Here is an 18450-nt window from a genome sequence, read left to right on the forward strand (position 1 = left end):
TACCAAGAGTTGTCAGATATGGATCCAGATTATGTGCGACCTGGTCAAATTGGTCAAAGGTTTGTTTTGCCATCTTCATTTACTGGTAGTCCTAGACATATGTTTGAAATCTTTCAAGATTCAATGGCTATCACGCGATACAACCAGCACCCAGATATTTTTCTCACCATGACTGCAAATCCCAATTGGCCAGAAATTACTTCAGCATTATTACCACATCAAAAGCCTATTGATCGTCCTGATTTAATTGCACGTGTTTTTGAGTTGAAGAGAAAATGTTTGATGAAGGAGATAGAAACAAATAAAGTGTTTGGACATAAAGTTGCGCATGTTTTTACAATTGAATTTCAAAAACGAGGCCTCCCTCATATGCATGCACTTTTATTTCTTAAGGGTCCAGACAAAATTCGAACATGTGCTCAAGTAGACAATTTAGTCTGTGCAGAATTTCCAAACCCGAGAGATGATCCTATGCTTTTTGAAACTATCAAATGTTGTATGGTACATGGACCGTGTGGTGCTCGGAATTCCCAAGCACCATGTATGGAAAATGGTAGATGCACTAAGAGATACCCTCGAGTTTTCACAGAAACAACAACTATGGATCAAGATGGATACCCTATCTATCGTCGTCGCAATAATGGTCAAGTACATACCGTGAGGGGGCAAAAAGTTGATAACAAGGATGTCGTACCATACAATGCATATCTTTCTAAACTTTTCAACTGTCATATAAATGTGGAAGTTTGTGCCGGGATGAGATGTGTCAAGTATATACATAAGTACATTTATAAGGGTTATGATCGTACAACGATGGCGTTAGGAATGATAAATGAGATTCAACAATATCTCGATGCAAGGTATATTGGACCTCCAGAAGCTGCTTGGCGAATATTTGGTCATCCTTTGCATGCAGAGATGCCAACAGTTATACGATTAGCACTTCATTTACCTGGAATGCATCGTGTTGTTTTTAACCCAGAAGAGTCGTTAGAAACTATTCAATCTAGAGCTGGTCAACAAATGTCAACTCTTACTGGTTTTTTTGCATATTGTGCTGGCAGTGAAGATGAATGTCCATTCACTTATCAAGAATTTCCACAGCATTATGTTTGGCTCAAGTCGGAAAAGAGATGGAAATCAAGAGAAAGAGGATATGCAATTGGTAGAATGTACTTTGCTAGCCCTAATTGTGGTGAAAGATTTTATCTGCGTTTGTTACTAACCGTTGTCAAAGGACCAAAGTCGTTTCGGTCTTTACGCACGGTCGATAATGTTGTGCATGATACATTTAAATTAGCATGTGTTGCAAGGGGGCTTTTAGAAGATGATGAAGAATGGATACAATGCTTGAAAGAGGCTACAGTTATGAAAACTGGATATCAATTGAGGAGATTGTTTAGTATTATTCTCACCCAGTGCTCTCCACTAAATCCATGTGCATTATGGAATCAATTCTCAACGCATATATGTGATGACCTTGCACATAAGATCGTACATTGTTTGCCATTTCTAACCCAACTGATGCTCAAATTGAAGATTATGGTCTCCATCTTTTGAATCAAATGCTTCATGAATCAGGCAAAAGTTTAATTGACTTCCCACCCATGCCACAAGTTACTAGAAATTGGAGTGTAGTAGTTGGTAATTGATTGATATTCGAACATCAACAACTGCAAAGTGAGGCACAACAGGCAGATCCACAAATTTCTATTGATTGTCTCAACAATGGACAGCGGAATGCTTATAACACAATCACTTCTTCAGTTTTTCAAAATAAAGGAGTTGTTTTCTTTCTGAATGGGGGTGCTGGAACAGGGAAAACATTTTTGTACAATACGATAGCATTAAAATGTCGCAACCTTGGGCATATCGTTATTACTGTGGCTTCATCTGGAATTGCATCATTGTTACTGGTCGGAGGTCGTACTGCACATTCAACATTTTCCATCCCGTTAGATGTGTTGGAAAATTCAAATTGTGGGCTTAGCAAACAATCATTGCAAGCTGAGTTATTTAGAGAAACAAAACTCATAATTTGGGATGAAGTTCCGATGCAACATAGACATTGTGTTGAGGCGGTTGATCGTACATTGAGGGATATTTGTGATAGTGAAAAGCCATTTGGGGGTATTACTGTTGTTCTTGGTGGAGATTTTCGACAAATCTTACCAGTTATACCCAAAGGAGTTCGTGAGCAAATTGTGAATGCATCATTAAGACATTCTGTTCTATGGAAGCATATACATATCTTAACTTTGGATTTGAATATGCGCTTGAATCATGAAGATCGTGAAAATGCTAATTTTGCAAATTTCTTGATGGAGGTAACACTACTTTTGCAAATTTATTTTTTGGATATTTTAAATTAATAAAATGTGTTTTCATTCTTATTTTTTTTATTGATTTCACTTTTTTTAGATTGGGACCAATCCTCAAGAAATCGTTAACCTTCCATCAACAATACACAAATGTCAAGATTTGAATGAATTACTTTCTACAGTTTACCCACGGTTGAACATGATAGAGACGTCAACCCCAACATTTTTAACTGAACGCACAATTCTGTCTGCGCGTAACGATGATGTCAGTGACATCAATACTACTGCGTTGAATATCTTTCCAGGGAGATTATATACTTATCTTGCAGCAGATAAAATGTCTGGAGATAATGAAATTGATCCTACCATTACAAATAGATATCCTAATGAATATTTAAATTCATTGGATCCTCCTGGGTTGCCAACTTTTAAGTTAGAGTTGAAGGTGGGTTGTCCTATAATATTGTTGAGAAACATTGCACCAAAAGATGGACTATGTAATGGTACAAGATTGATGATTATTAGGTGCGACACTCGCATAATTGAAGCTCAAATTTTAACTGGAGAAAAGTTTGGTAATTTGGCATTTATACCAAGGATATCTTTGGCACCATCTTCTTCAGAAATGCCTTTCCAAATGACAAGACGTCAATTTCCTATCCGATTGGCATATGCGTTGACCATTAATAAATCTCAAGGACAATCTGTGAAATTTGTTGGGGTTGATTTGCGCATACCAGTTTTTAGCCATGGACAATTATATGTGGCATTATCTAGATGTACATCATTTGATCGTATAAGTATTCTGCTCCCTAAAGATTGTTTGGATTCTACTACAAATATTGTTTATTCTGAAGTGTTGTTGTAGTGTTCAGAAGGTAACCATGTAGATTTATTTTTATTGATTATATAACTTTTTTTAAAATTTAAATTTAATAATAATTTGAAATATGAACTTCTGTAGGATTGGATCGAAAAATATATGGAGCTTAAAAGGAGAAATACAACTACATTGCTTCGATGGGGATGTAATAAGGTAATTTCAATCTCAAAGTATATTTTGATATGTATATTTCTAACAAATATTCTAATCTATATTTTTTTTGTTTCACAAATTATTAGATTGTTGTGCATGTTCCTCATTGGGGATACATACAAGTTGATACGAAGACTTTTTGGAAAGTAATGAGGAGAAAGTTCGAGCAAACACATGTTTAAAGACATGTTATTGACACATTTTTTGTAAAGCATACATATTTTGTAAAGTTTTAACCCATTTTTTGTAAAACTTTAATCCAATCTTTTGGTGTATGACAATATAATGTTTGTTTTGCAATAGTATTTGATATTTATCTTTTTTTTTATATTTGATTGGCAGCAATAGCATTAACTGATATGTATTTTATTTGATATTTAACTTTTAATTTAATTTATTCAGATTGTAGAGATTTTTTTAATTTATTTTTTTATTATACAATATTAATAAGTATACAATAATTTTAACTTTTATTTAATATTTAATCTTAATATTATTTACTTTTATATTATTTACACCGTGCCTTTAGTCACGGGCATTCCCTAGTATATATATGTTGTTAATATATATCAGCTACATATTATTTGGGCTGTTGTGTTATATGGGCCGAGCCCATATTATTTCCGTGTTGCCTCGTGTGCTGCAGGCCGAGCCCATTCCTGTTTAGCCCATGATTGGCGTTGCTATAAAAGGGCAGCTCGATGCCCTAATCTCTAAGAACTCTCTGATATTTGTCTTGTGCTTTTTCTCTGAAAACCCTAAGTCGGCGATTCTTGAAGCGAGACACTATTCGTGAATCCTTCGTTCTGATCTATGTTTCATTCGATTCTTTGGTTGCTTCCATGGTAAGATCTGACGGTAAGAACGGCTATTGCTTAATCTCTATTTGTTTTTTAAACGCCTGAGGCGTGAGAGGTTGTAAACTGATAGAACAGATCTTTGCCTTGATCGTGAGATCGGTATAGAACAGATCTATCTTGATCTTGTTATTTTCGTTTCTGTTTTTCAGTTGTATTGTAATACTGTTTCTATTTTACTGTTCATGGTCTTGTAATCGTTTGTAAACTTGAGATCTAGTGGATTGACTAGAGGCGGAGCCTCTGCCGTGAGTAGGATCTATTGATCCGAACACGTATATCACTGTGTCTTGCATTTATACTTTTCTGTTTAAAGTTTTGGTTTACTTTGTATCGCGCTTAATCTGTGTTTGGCCGAGAAATCAGGTTATACAAAACCTACAAGTGATATCAGAGCCACGAGGTTCTAAGATCCCGGTCAAACTGTCTCAAATTCGAAAGGTAAAATCTCAGATCTGGTAAGAACTTCAAAAACTTAGGGTTTTTTCAAATCTTTGTTCTGCATGCTCTAATCCAAGCTGTACTTTCTTGATCTTGAATAAGTAATCTATCATTTACTTTATTCTATAACATTCTTTACCTTATATTCTTGTCTGAATTTGAAAATCCAAACTCTGGTTTAGTTAATTTCTGAAAAAATTAAATTTCAAATTCTTATATTCAAAACTTAAATAAGATTTATATCTTATCTGTTCCTCATACCTGTTAGTTCCTATTTCTACTTTATTCCTATCCATAAAATGGCTCCATCTAAGTATGAATTAGATAAGTTTTATGGTAGTGGTGATTTTTTGTTATGGCAAAAGAAAATGACTACAATATTGGTTCAAAACCAGTGCTCTGAAGCACTGGATGAACCTTCTGCAGCTGAGAAGGATAGAATAGAATCTCCACCTACTCCTGAAATGCGGAAAATGGATAGGTTAGCTTACAGTCTAATAATCCTAAATCTTTCTGATAAAGTCTTTAGACAAGTAAATAAGGAGAAGACTGCTTTAAAGGTGTGGAATAAGTTAGAATCTCTATATATGACTAAGTCTTTAACAAGTAAGATTTTCTTAAAAGGAAGACTGTTTGGTTTTAAAATGAATACCTCTAAAACTCTAGAAAAAAAATCTAGATGACTTTAATGTCATTGTAATAGGTCTAGAAAACATAGATGAGTGTATCTCTGAAGAAAATCAAGCTGTAATTCTTCTAAATGCTTTGCCTGAATCATATAGAGATTTAAGAACTGTAATGTAGTATGGTAGAACTTCTTTATCCTTAGAGGATGTAGTATCTGCCTTAAGATCTAGGGATCTTGAAGATGATAAGAAAGATAAGAAAATAAATAGTGTTGAAGGCTTAAATGTAAAGGGTAATTGGGAACAGAAATCTAAGAGCAAAGCCAAAGGGAATTCAAGGGGTAGGAGTAAAACAAGGTCAAATTCTAAATCAAGAGGAACAAGTAGAGGATCCTCAAAAACAAGAACCTGTTGGTATTGTAAGAAAGAACTGCTATAAGAGAAAGAAATATCTAGAAAATGAAAACTCAAGTAATCAGGATGCAACAAATATTTCTGATGGATATGATAGTGCAGAAGGCCTAATTATAACAGAACATACCATAGATAATGAGTGGATTTTAGATTCAGGTTGCACTTTTCACATGACACCTATGAAAGACTGGTTGCTCAACTTCCAGCATATAGAAGGTGGCAAAGTCCTAATGGCTAATAATCAATCCTGTAATGTAACCGGTTTAGGGTCAGTTAGGTTTAAAATGTGGGATGGAACATATAGGACTTTAGACAATGTGAGGTATGTGCCAAACCTTAGAAGAAATCTTATTGCTCTAGGTATGTTAGATTCTAATGGGGGGGGTCTTATAAGTCTGAAAATGGGGTCCTTAAAGTGTTTAAAGGATCCATGGTAGTTCTTAAGGGAATCCGCAAGCAAGGACTGTATGTCCTTCAAGGAGAGTCAATCTCTGGGTGTGCTGTAGTTTCATCTTCTGAAATAGATGATATTGTGTTGTGGCATAGGAGGCTAGGTTATATAGGAATGAAAGGACTACTAGAATTAAGTAAGCAAGGAATCTTAGATTCCAGGAAGATTGGAAACCTAGACTTTTGTGAGACATGTGCCTTGGGCAAGTCTCACAGGTTGCAGTTTGCTTCTGAAACTCATAAGTCCAAAGATGTTCTAGAGTATGTTCATTCCGATCTTTGGAGATCTCCCCAAGTCCCTAGCTCCCTTTCAAGTGCCCAATATTTTCTTTCCTTTATAGATGACTATTCTAGGAAGGTTTGGGTCTATTTCCTTAAGTATAAGAGTGAAGCTTTTGCTAAATTTAAGGAATGGAAGACTTATGTAGAGTTACAATCAAGCAAGAAAATAAAGACCCTTAGAACAGATAATGGCCTGGAATTCTGTAATCAAGAATTCTCCAATTACTGCACACAAGTAGGCATTGCAAGGCATAGAACATGCAGTGAAACACCTCAACAAAATGGAGTTGCTGAACGCATGAATAGAACCATCCTAAACAAAGTTAGATGTTTTTTAAAGGACTCAAACTTGCCCAAGAAATTTTGGGCTGAAGCAGTTTCAACTGCTTGTTATCTCATAAACAGATCTCCTTCCTCCGCCATAGAATTTAGAACTCCTGAGCAACTATGGAGTGGGAAAATCCCATCTCTTAACCATCTTAGACCTTTTGGATGTATAGCTTATGTCTATAAGAAAGAAGGGAAGTTAGACCCTAGAGCCAAGAAGGCTGTATTCTTAGGATACCCTCAAGGGGTAAAAGGATACAAATTATGGCTGATTGACGAAAAGAAAACTGTTATCAGCCGGGATGTAATATTCAAAGAATCAGAATACTATATCCCAAATAAAGTGGTAAATGCTAAGGAAAGCCAAGCTGATAAATTTCAGCTTAAGGTGAAAAGAGATAGAATTAATGAAAATCTAGTAGAAACTGACCATGAGAGTCATCAAGAGTCCAGTTCGCAAGACTTTGCTGAAACTGAAATAGAGAGTGAGGATAATGAAAATTCAGCTGAAACCATTCTAGAATTGGATGATTATGTCTTATTTAGGGATAGGGTAAGAAGGGAAATTAAACCTCCTTCTAGGTATGCTCATGCTGATGTGATTGCCTATGCTCTTAACATTGGAGACTCAATAGAGCATGAAGAGCCTCTTAGTTATCAAGAAGCTTGTTCCAGTAAGTATAAAACTAACTGGTTAAAGGCAATGAAGGAAGAAATGGAATCTCTTCAAAAGAATAAAACCTGGATTCTTGTAAATAAACCTAAAGACTAGAAAGTTATAGGTTGTAAATGGATATTTAAAAGAAAACCAGGTATCCCAGGTGTAGAACCAGCCAGATTTAAGGCTAGGGTAGTTGCCAAGGGTTTCTCTCAAAGAGAAGGCATTGACTACCATGAAGTATTCTCACCTGTAGTGAAGCATACTTCTATAAGATTAGTTTTAGCCTTAGTAGCCTTAAATAATCTAGAGCTTGAGCAATTAGATGTTAAGACTGCTTTCCTTCAGGGAAACCTAGAAGAGAAAATATATATGGACCAGCCTATAGGTTTCATAGAAAAGGGAAGGGAGAATAAGGTCTGCTTGTTACAAAAATCCTTATATGGTTTAAAGCAATCTCCTAGACAGTGGTATAGGAGATTTGATGAGTTTATGCTCAAAGAGAATTACACTAGGTGTAACTTTGACCACTGTGTCTATTATAAACAGCTTAAATAAAAATTGTTTATATATCTCCTTATATATGTTGATGATATGCTTATTGCATGTAAAGAGAGGGGAGAAATAGATAGATTGACTCAAGCATTAAAATCAGAATTTGAAATGAAAACCCTAGGAGCAGCTAGGCGTATCTTAGGGATAGATATCACTAGAGATAGAAAAAGGAGTACATTGACCTTGTCCCAATCAGGCTATTTAAGGAAAGTGATAAGCCTCTTTGATATGGAAGGCTGCAAACCTGTTTCAACCCCCATACCTCCTCATTTTAAGCTCCAAGCTGTAAAAGGAAACTTACCTGAAGAAGAAGCTGACTACATGAAGAAGGTTCCCTACTCTAATGCAGTGGGAAGCCTCATGTATGCCATGATAAGTACCATGCCTGATATAGCCTATGGGGTTAGCCTAGTAAGTAGATTCATGTGCAATCCATCTAAGGAACATTGGTCAGCTGTTAAATGGGTCCTTAGGTATTTAAAGGGGTCGGTGAATAAGGGTTTAGTGTTTAGATCAAATGCTGAAAATTCCAGCAGCATTAAGGGTTGTTGTGATTCTGATTTTGCAGCTGATTTGGATAAGAGAAGATCCTTATCAAGATATGTTTTCATTTTGGGTAGAAATGTGATAAGTTGGAAAGCAAATCTCCAACACATAGTGGCGTTATCAACCACTGAGGCCGAATATGTAGCATTAACAGAAGCTATGAAAGAAGCCATCTGGTTGTAGGGAATAGTTAGAGAATTAGGTTTAGGTAACCAAATTCCTAAAATTTATTGTGATTCCCAAAATGCAATACATCTCTCAAAGAACAGTACCTTCCATGAGAGAACCAAGTACATAGATGTGCGTCTTCATTTTGTTAGAGATATTATAGCTAAAGGTCAGGTAAAAATAAAAAAAATTTCTACCTTGATAAATCCTGTAGATATCCTAACTAAATCAGTTCCTGTAGTAAAGTTTGAGCAAGCTTTGGACTTGCTCAATATTCTTCCAACGTAGCTGTGGAAGATATGCTGGGGTCTCTAGTCATCATCCACTATTTTTAATCCATTCTTGAATCAAGGTGGAATTTGTTGATATTATGTGATTCAAAATGTTTTTATCAGATTTTTGGCATGCTGTTACATGTTGCTGAGATGTATTTTTTATATTTGTTTCATTTAAATATAAATGTCTCATTATATGCTGTTATATATATATATATATGTTAATATATATCAGCTGCATGTTATTTGGGCTGTTGTGTTATATGGGCCGAGCCCATATTATTTCCGTGTTGCCTCGTGTATTGCTGGCCGAGCCCATTTCTGTTTAGCCCATGATTGGCGTTGCTATAAAAGGGCAGCTCGATGCCCTAATCTCTAAGAACTCTATGATATTTGTCTTGTCCTCTCTCTCTGAAAACCCTAAGTCAGCGATTCTTGAAGCGAGACACTATTCGTGAATCCTTCGTTTTGATCTATGTTTCATTCGATTCTTTGGTTGCTTCCATAGTAAGATCTGACGGTAAGAACGGCTATTGCTTAATCTCTATTTGTTTTTTAAACGTCTGAGGCGTGAGAGGTTGTAAACTGATAGAACAGATCTTTGCCTTGATCGTGAGATCGGTATAGAACAGATCTATCTTGATCTTGTTATTTTCGTTTCTGTTTTTCAGTTGTATTGCAATATTGTTTCTATTTTACTGTTCATGGTCTTGTAATCGTTTGTAAACTTGAGATCTAGTGAATTGACTAGAGGCGGAGCCTCTGCCGTGAATAGGATCTATTGATCCGAACACGTATATCACTGTGTCTTGCATTTATACTTTTCTGTTTAAAGTTTTGATTTACTGTGTATCGCGCTTAATCTGTGTTTGGCCGAAAAATCAGGTTATACAAAACCTACAATAACTATATAAGATTTGCACAAAAACTAAGAGAGAAATTGCAAGGCAGCATTATCTGCTGTTAACTGTATCTTTAGGGAGTGTGTTTGTGATCTGTTAATGATATGTATGACACAAGATACTGTTAATTTATGTTATGGAGCATTCTGGGCACAGAACCTTTTATTTGTTCAAGGAGGGCTTGAGGCTAAGGTTAAGAGGGTTTTGTTACAGAAAATATTTTTTAATTTTAATTTTAATTTTCTTTTGAATGATTGAATATTCAATTAGAAAATAGAAAATTAAGCTTTTTAATTTTTTTTAAGTTTATATTGTGAATTGAAAAAAATATAAAAAATATCTTTTTAAATTTTTTTTAAATGAATACTATTTACTTTCAAAATGTAAATTGGTAGGATATGTTTAGTTATAAAAAGGATGAATAAAAGAGATGCAGAGGATAAATAAAAACAACAACAATCAATAACTTTTATAAGAATGAAAAACTAAACAATAATGGAATAGGACCTTTGGAACAAGTTGTTTTAGAGAATAACATAGAGTTTCAAACCCATATGATATGAGATCATTTTAAGCGAGAGATTTGGTTTTAAGCAAGATGAAGAAATTATCATGCAAAAAGATTTAAAAATTGTTTAGGATGAAAAAAGAAATATAAGTTTATGAAATATGATAGATAGCATATTTTTTGAAGATAACTTTTTAAATTTTGATAGCTTGTGGTTTTAAGGTGGAATTTTGATCAACTAAACAACATTTTCATAATAATTTTAGAGAGCTTTGATTGACTAATATATAATTTTTGGTTGTCCAAATTAGTTATGCTAGAGTGTTCCAAATCATATTGAGTATCTTTATTTGATTGAACAGAAAGTTGAAAATCATACTTTCTAACTCTAATCGACTACTCAAACTTATTTAGTTGATTAATATAGAAAGAACGGAAGTTATTAGAGATTTTAGTTGACCATATATTAGCTTTGATCGATTGCATGAAATAGGAGACAAGATTTATGGTTTATCACTTTGGTCGATTGCATGAAATAGGAGACAATTTATGGTTTACCGATTAAGTTTGGTTGACCATTATAAAATTTTAGTCAACTATATATAATTTCTTCTATATATAACTTGTTGAAATAAGGTTTGGTCAATTAAGTTATCTATTTTGGTCAACTAGACAAAATTTTATTTTGATAAACTTTAAAATTTGTAAAAGATTTTTATTTTAAAAGAGTAATAACCCATTTTGTCATGTTGATTTTAAGAATCACATAAAATAATTCATTGTCTTGACATATGATTTGAAAATAAAGAACAATATATTTTGTTATCATCAAAATTTATTTAATTGTACGGAAGTTAGCATGGAGGATACATATGCAATAAACAAGAATGTGTAAATCGACCTACATATTTGACTTTTACCTTTCAATTCGGTTAACCTAGTGAATTTCTAAATTATTATTTATGAGAGAAATTTCATACACTATTTTTGAGCTTTGACTATATTGCATTGATTACCTATTTTCAAAATTAATAACATCTCCCTTACTATTAAACAAAATAACTATTTTACTCTTACATTTAAAAATATTTATCCATTTCTCTCTCCTTCCTACCCTATATTTCTCTCTCTTATCATTTTCCTCTCATCTTTTATATCTCAACTCTATATCACATTGTTGATGGTTGCTAATGAGTGATTAGAGGTCATCGATGGGCTATCACATGGCTAGCGATGATATCAGTCTTCTCTCTTGTCTTTCTCTCTCCTCTTTGCGACCCATTAGCATTGTGTATAGAGTAAAATAATCATTGATGAGCTTAGATAGATTTATTGAGCATAAATTTTTGAGTTTGAAAAACTTAGTTTTGAACCTAGATTTCTAGTTTGAAAAACCTTTTCTTAGAATTAATACAAATATATATATAAATATATCTCCGGTAGAACTCGCCTTAATAGGTTCTAATTGGCAAACCTACTATGTAATGGGTTTGACTATTAACTCGACTTTCATTCTCTATTTCTCATTCTCTGTTCTTTTCTAATCCACCTTTATTGGTTGTTGTTAAGAAATTAGATTGGATACAAACCACAATCACATTATCAATCACACAAACGAACAAAAAAATTTATGTGAAAAACCTAAATCGGTACAAATCACGAGTAGAAAGAATAAACTATCACTAAGTAAATATTGCTACAACAAAAGTGATATAGCTACAACTAATTCCAGTGTATTGAACATCTATTTTGTTAGGTTTATGTGTCTCAAATGGGTTGCTTTATTTTATCCACGTCACATTTAAATGTGTATATAATATGTTCTACGGTTGTTGTTAAGTGGGCTTAATTATTATGTGCGCCACATGTTTCATTCTTGGTTGGGCCGTGTGTTTCTTGATATGGGCTAAAAGCTCATGTCTCTTGGCTCATGCGTTTATCTCTTGCGGGCCTAATTTTGCCTGCTACTATATAAGGGCTTATGTTGCCCTAATGTCATGAGATTGCCTTCTCCCCATTTCGCACATTTGAAAACCCTAATCGGCGCCTCTTTGAAGGGGGACACTTCCCTGGTGAATCCATTATTCGATTGATCGACTTGTTGGTAAGATTTATTGATAAGTGTTGGTATTGTTTAATCTCTATTGGAAATCGCCTGAGGTGTGAAGGATTGAAATTGATAAGAACACAAATACTTGTCTTGATCGCGAGATCAGGTTGAATAGATTTTCTCTTGTGTCTTGAAAGTGTATTTATTTTCAATTTGTATTCAATACTGTTGTACTTGCATATTGATCTTGATTTCTTTATTATAAGCCGATGTAATCTCTTGTAATCGAAACTATTCATAGTGGATTGACTAGAGGCGGATTCTCTGCCATGAGTAGGATTCATTTGGATCCGAACACGTAAAGCTTTGTGTTATTGTATTTCTATTTTACTATGCTTGCTCTTGGTTGGTTTGGCCGATTGAACAGGGTTACAATATATTAACATATTTATACATCTAAATCATCCATGGATATATACAGGAAATCATATTATAATCAAAAGATGATTTATAAGAATATTCCTCTTGATAAAATAAATTACAGTCAAAATCAAATTTCATAATATCTTAATCATAATCAAATTCGAAATCATAATCATAGTTAAATTAAAAGTCTAAATCTCAGTAAAATTTGAATTCTGAGTCACAATTATAATAATAGTAAGTCCATCTATTTTCTTCATTTGACACATAGGTTACATTTGAAAGAAATTAATCAATTTTGGGTTCTTTCAAATGAAAGCGGGATTTAATTTGAGTTTCATTTGAATATCGGTTTCACTTGAACCAATAAACTTAGATGTTCAAATGAAACCTAAATTTGGGTTTTGTTTGAACAATGAAAAAGCCTAAATCTAACATGGGACCTTTAAACTTAGATAAATTGAGTTCTTAATAATGGTGGCTAGTAAGGATAATAATGGGAAATGAATGGACAAAGGACTCCTCTACTTGTCCCTGTGTCTACATCTCTATTCTTATTTAGGGTCGCAAATGAGTCAAGTCATTCGTGAGCAGCTCAATGTTCGTCTAAAACAAAAACTCATTTGAGTTCGTTTGTTAATGTAAACGAGTTGAACTTGAGCATAACTTTAAAGTTTGATTTGTAAATGAGCTGAACTTGAGTTCAATTAAAGACACGTAAATACTAATGGATTCGATTAGAAATTCATGAACATGTTCGATTAGAAGTTCATGAATAGTTTGTGAATGAGCTCATTTATAAATACATTAATATATTTATTTATAATTTTATAAATATATTATTTAATATAAAATTATAAAATTTTAAATTATTATAATAATATAATTAAATTGAATATCTATATAATAAAACATAATGGTTTTTGAAAATGCATACATTTCAATGGCTTAGATTGATTTTTTTTCAGATGAATGGCTTAGATCATTTTTTTCCCGCTCAGTCACTTCTCCTATCTCTCTTCTTCTCTCTCTGCGGCTTTTTCCCACCCAGTCACTTCCCATATGTTTCTCTCTTTATGTCCCACTCTTTCTCTCTTTCTCCCATCCACTCGTGTCCCTCACTCACTGTCTCTCTCTTCTACTCTCTTCCTCTCACCCACCCACGAGCAGCTCTCCATTAGGTAACGGGCAGCTCTCCATCGCCGCCATCGCCTCAAGCTCTATCGTCACCTCCTCGCTGCCGCGCCACCTCTAGCTCAATCACCTCTACCTATACGCCTCCAACTCCATCGTCATATGTGTACGTGTGTATGTATATGTGTGTGCGTGAGTGTAACTGTATTTTCTGCATTTTGTGTGTATGTATATGTGTGATGTAATCATTTTATATATATTTTGTGTGTGTGTCCATGATTTGTTTGTTGAAGATAGGGGCAGAAGTGTGCGTGCGTGTATGTATTTTGCTTAGTTTTTCAGGTCTGATGGCAAGCATATAGCCCCTTGAGTTTCTAGGTTTTTGTTTTTAATGCTTAAGAAGGTTTTGGGTTTAGTTGGTTGAGGTTTTCTTTGGTGAAATTGGGTGTTTGATGATGAAATGGTTTCAAACCTATGCTTTTGGATCGTTTCTCGCTTTTGATTTTGCCCAATTTTCTGATATGGGTTTCTACTATGGAGATTTTTAGTGAAGTTATGTAATCAGAACAAACGTTTGCAACTTCACATCATTACCGATCTTAAGTGAAGTTGCAGCAGTGAATGATACATATACACAGTGAAAAGGAGATAACCCACAGTGTGCGCGTGTGTAATGATGTGAAGTATTTGCAATGAATATATGTATTGGAAACAATGTGTGTGCTTGTGTGTATATAGAATATATGTATTAGAAACAGTGTGTGTGCGTGTGTATGAATATATGTCTTTGCAAGTATTTGCAATGAATATATTCCACAATGAATATATGTATATATGATGTGAATTATTCATTCCTTCACTAAGTTATCGATCTTACCGATTTTATGTATATATTCATTGCAGACAGTGTGTGCGTGTGTATGTATATAGATTTTTTACATTTAGTATTGGAAGCACCAAAAAATATAACAAAAGAAAAAAAAATTATAAGTTGGACCCACTGTTCAAACAATATGTTCAAATATTTTCTTAAAAATTTTATTCAATTTCTAACATTGGGTACAATTAAGTTGGACCCAAATATACAATTTAAAAAAAAAAAAATGATGGGACGAAAATGAGTTATAATTTTATTTTTTATTTTTTTCATGTGTTTATGTAGGTCCCATTCTTATAAAATTATGTGTTTATATACAATTATATGTGTTTATATAATCTTACAAATACACACAGTGAATGATAATATATTTTATGTATATATTCATTACAAACAGTGTGTGTGCGTGTGTATGTATATAGATTTTTTACATTTTGTATGTGTACTGTACATTTTTTACATTTAGTATTAGAAGTATAAAAAAATATAACAAAAGAAAAACAAATTATGAGTTGGACCCACTGTTCAAACATTTTCTTAAAAATTTTATTCAATTTCTAACATTGGGTACAATTAAGTTGGACCCAAATATATAATTTTATTTTTTATTTTTTTCATATGTGTTTATTTAGGTCCACTCTTATAAAATTATGTATTTATATACAATTATATGTGTTAATGTAATCTTACAAAATTTTGTGTTTATACAATTTTATGTGTTTATATGTAGGTCCCAAATATATGTGTTTATATAATTCCCACTCTCAAATTAAAAAATTATAACTTATTTAAGTCTTTCTAGAAAAATTAGGGCTTGTTCTCTTTGGTGTTTTCGGGCTGTTTTCTATTTTTAATTTTTCAAAACACTGAAAATGTGTTCTCTTTGTTATTTTCAAAAACGTGTTTTCAAAAACAACTAAAATTTTTACAAAGAAAACCCAAAACAACATTTGTTGTTTTGGGTGTTTTCAGTGAAAACTCACTGAAAACAGAAAACAATCCCAAAACACAGAACCTTCCCCCCTTCCCAACCGACCCCCAAACCCATTCTTGCACTCGCAAGGCAACCCTCTCTTTCTCTCTCCTCTCATCTCTTCTCCTTCATCTTCCACCATTATCGCTAACTGCTTCTCGCCCGCCACCACTGTCGCCGATTCCTCCTCGCTCGCCACCACTATTGTCAACTCTTCTTTGCTCGCCATCACTATCATCGACTCCTCTTCGCTTGCCACCACTGTCATCGACTCCTCCTTGCCCGCCACTAAATGCCATGGTCGACTGTTTGAGGAAGGAGATGGGGCAATCAACGATGATGAGAAAGTCGGCCGCCGCGATGATAGGTGAGGAAAGAGATGGTGCGATCGACGATGATGATGAGGAGAAACATGGGCGACCAACGGTGAAAGGAAGAGACGACGGCGGCGGAAGATGGGCTACACATAACCCTAGATGGAAGAAGAAAGAAGATGGGTTGCACTTCTCTAGTTTTTTTTATTTTTATTTTCTGTTATTTATTTTTTTTATTTTATTTTATTTAAATATTAAATTGAATATGTGATATGTTTTGTTTGTATTAATTTTTTTAATGATATTTTTAAGATTATTAATTTTTTTTATTTTATTTAAATTTTATTTTATAATTTAAAATATTTGAATTGAATTTATAATTTACTAATAAATGTTTATAATTTATTTTAAATTAAATTCATTAAATAAAATATCATAATAATAAAAAATAAACTGTTTTTAAAATTTCAAAGTAAACGCGTTTTCTAGTTTTTTGTTTTGAGAAATAGTTTTTCAAAATGACAAAAAGAACACATTTTCAAAAATCTCAAAATAGACACTCAAAACATAAAACTAAAAATGAATTCAAAACTCAAAATACAAAACTGAAACACAAAGAGAACACCACCTTATGCTCTGATTTTAATTTTATCATTTTAATGTGATTGTTAAAATACATCTATTCTAAACATTGGATTGGCCTTTTATCATGTTAGTTTATGTTTTTTTTTTTCGTCTTCTCATCATCTATTCTATCCATGGCAATTATTTATTTAAATAAAATATTAAATTTTATTATCTGATTTGGTAACAACTGATTTGTTTTTTAGGTTGAAGTGTGATAGTTTTTTTTTTGTTTATATAAATTTAATTTAAGGCCTATTTTGTTTTTTTAAAAAAATACTTATCATATCTAATTTTCTTCTAATAAAATACTTTTTCCTCATACTTTACAGGTGAATGGAGACTTATACCGAACCGTAATATCGACTCTGTATACTAATTTTTTTATTTGTGTATCAAATTTTATTTATCACTCTAAAGTGTTTACATGTAAAGATTCGATTTCTTCAAGACAGAAATATTAATATTGTTATTCGTGATAAGTGTGACCTTAATAGCATTCGTGAGGTAAGCTTAAAAGTCACTTCAACATTGGTTTACTTATTTTTTATTATTATAGGCAAAGGCAAAGGAAAAAGAAAATGATATCCCTTGCAAAAGGAAGAAAAATGCCCATCCTATAGTATGGTTTCTCAATAATTTTTAAAAGTTAATGTTAGGAATTTAGTGTCATATACTTTTTTTAATTTATATTTTTAAAATATTTAATCTGAATTTTGTTTTTCTGAAACATGTTAAAGTAAGCATTAAAAAGAGAAGAAAAAGAATAAGAGAAAAACACATATTGCATTTACAGCATAGCATAATAATATATAAAAATATAAGAGAAGAAAATGAATATGTGATGTAAAAATATAAGAGAAGAAAACGAATATGTGATGAAAAGGAAACTATATAATATATATTTTTTAATTTTTATTTTTCTTATAAGAAGTTCTTAAAAAAATAATAAGAAGAGTAAAAAGGAAAGTAGAAAACATTACACGCTAAAGAAAAAATGACATTATATTTGGTAATAATATTAATACAAATATAATTAGTTTTGATTTTAATTAGGGTGAAAATCTCATTTTTATTAAAAAACAAGCGATGCCTCTTTTTTGTTAAAGAAAATAGTAAGAAAGCAAACCAAATATATTTTGAATAATAAATCAATCTTCATTTGATGTTATGTTTTACTCTATTATTTTAGAACAAACAAATTACATATTTGAAAAAAATAAATTTTAAGTTTTCATTAACATTTTTTTTACTCTCAACTGGAAACTTAACTTTTGTTTTTACCCCAAATTTAATTATATATGTTTAATTAATAAGATGAGATGTTTGTGAAGGAGAAGAGAAAAATAGACAAGAGGAAGAGAGAGTAATGTGAGAGAGGGGGGAACAGTAGGCTGAGAAACTTAGAAAGATGAGGGATACGAGCATAGAGGGAGGGGCGACGACGGACGATGCTCGCGGCGGTGGCAGGGCGAAGGGAGCAATGATCGGCGAATGGTGCTCTTTGGGCAATAGGTTATTTTAGAGAGAGAGAGAGAGAGAATGTGGGATGGCGGAGGAGATGAAGAGATATGGGCGATGTCAGATTTGGTCTGGTCTGGTGGTGCGGTGGCGGGGGGCGACAGCAGGTGGTGCGAGTGGGGGCGACTGGCGAGAAAGGTGTGAATCGAGAGCAATGGTGGAGGGGCG

The 18450-nt window shown here is 33.1% G+C and overlaps 1 protein-coding gene across 1 annotated transcript; it reads left to right on the top strand.

Annotated features, from left to right (window-relative positions):
• Nucleotides 1-18: 18 nt before the first annotated feature.
• LOC127804342 (uncharacterized) lies at nucleotides 19-3189 on the top strand. The gene is made up of 3 exons (XM_052341202.1): nucleotides 19-1494; nucleotides 1737-2327; nucleotides 2422-3189. The coding sequence occupies exons 1-3, from the start codon at nucleotides 19-21 to the stop codon at nucleotides 3187-3189; spliced, it is 2835 nt and encodes a 944-aa protein (XP_052197162.1).
• The last annotated feature ends 15261 nt before the right edge of the window (nucleotides 3190-18450 follow it).

Source organism: Diospyros lotus, chromosome 6 (assembly GCF_014633365.1).
Source record: "Diospyros lotus cultivar Yz01 chromosome 6, ASM1463336v1, whole genome shotgun sequence".
NCBI lineage: Eukaryota > Viridiplantae > Streptophyta > Magnoliopsida > Ericales > Ebenaceae > Diospyros > Diospyros lotus.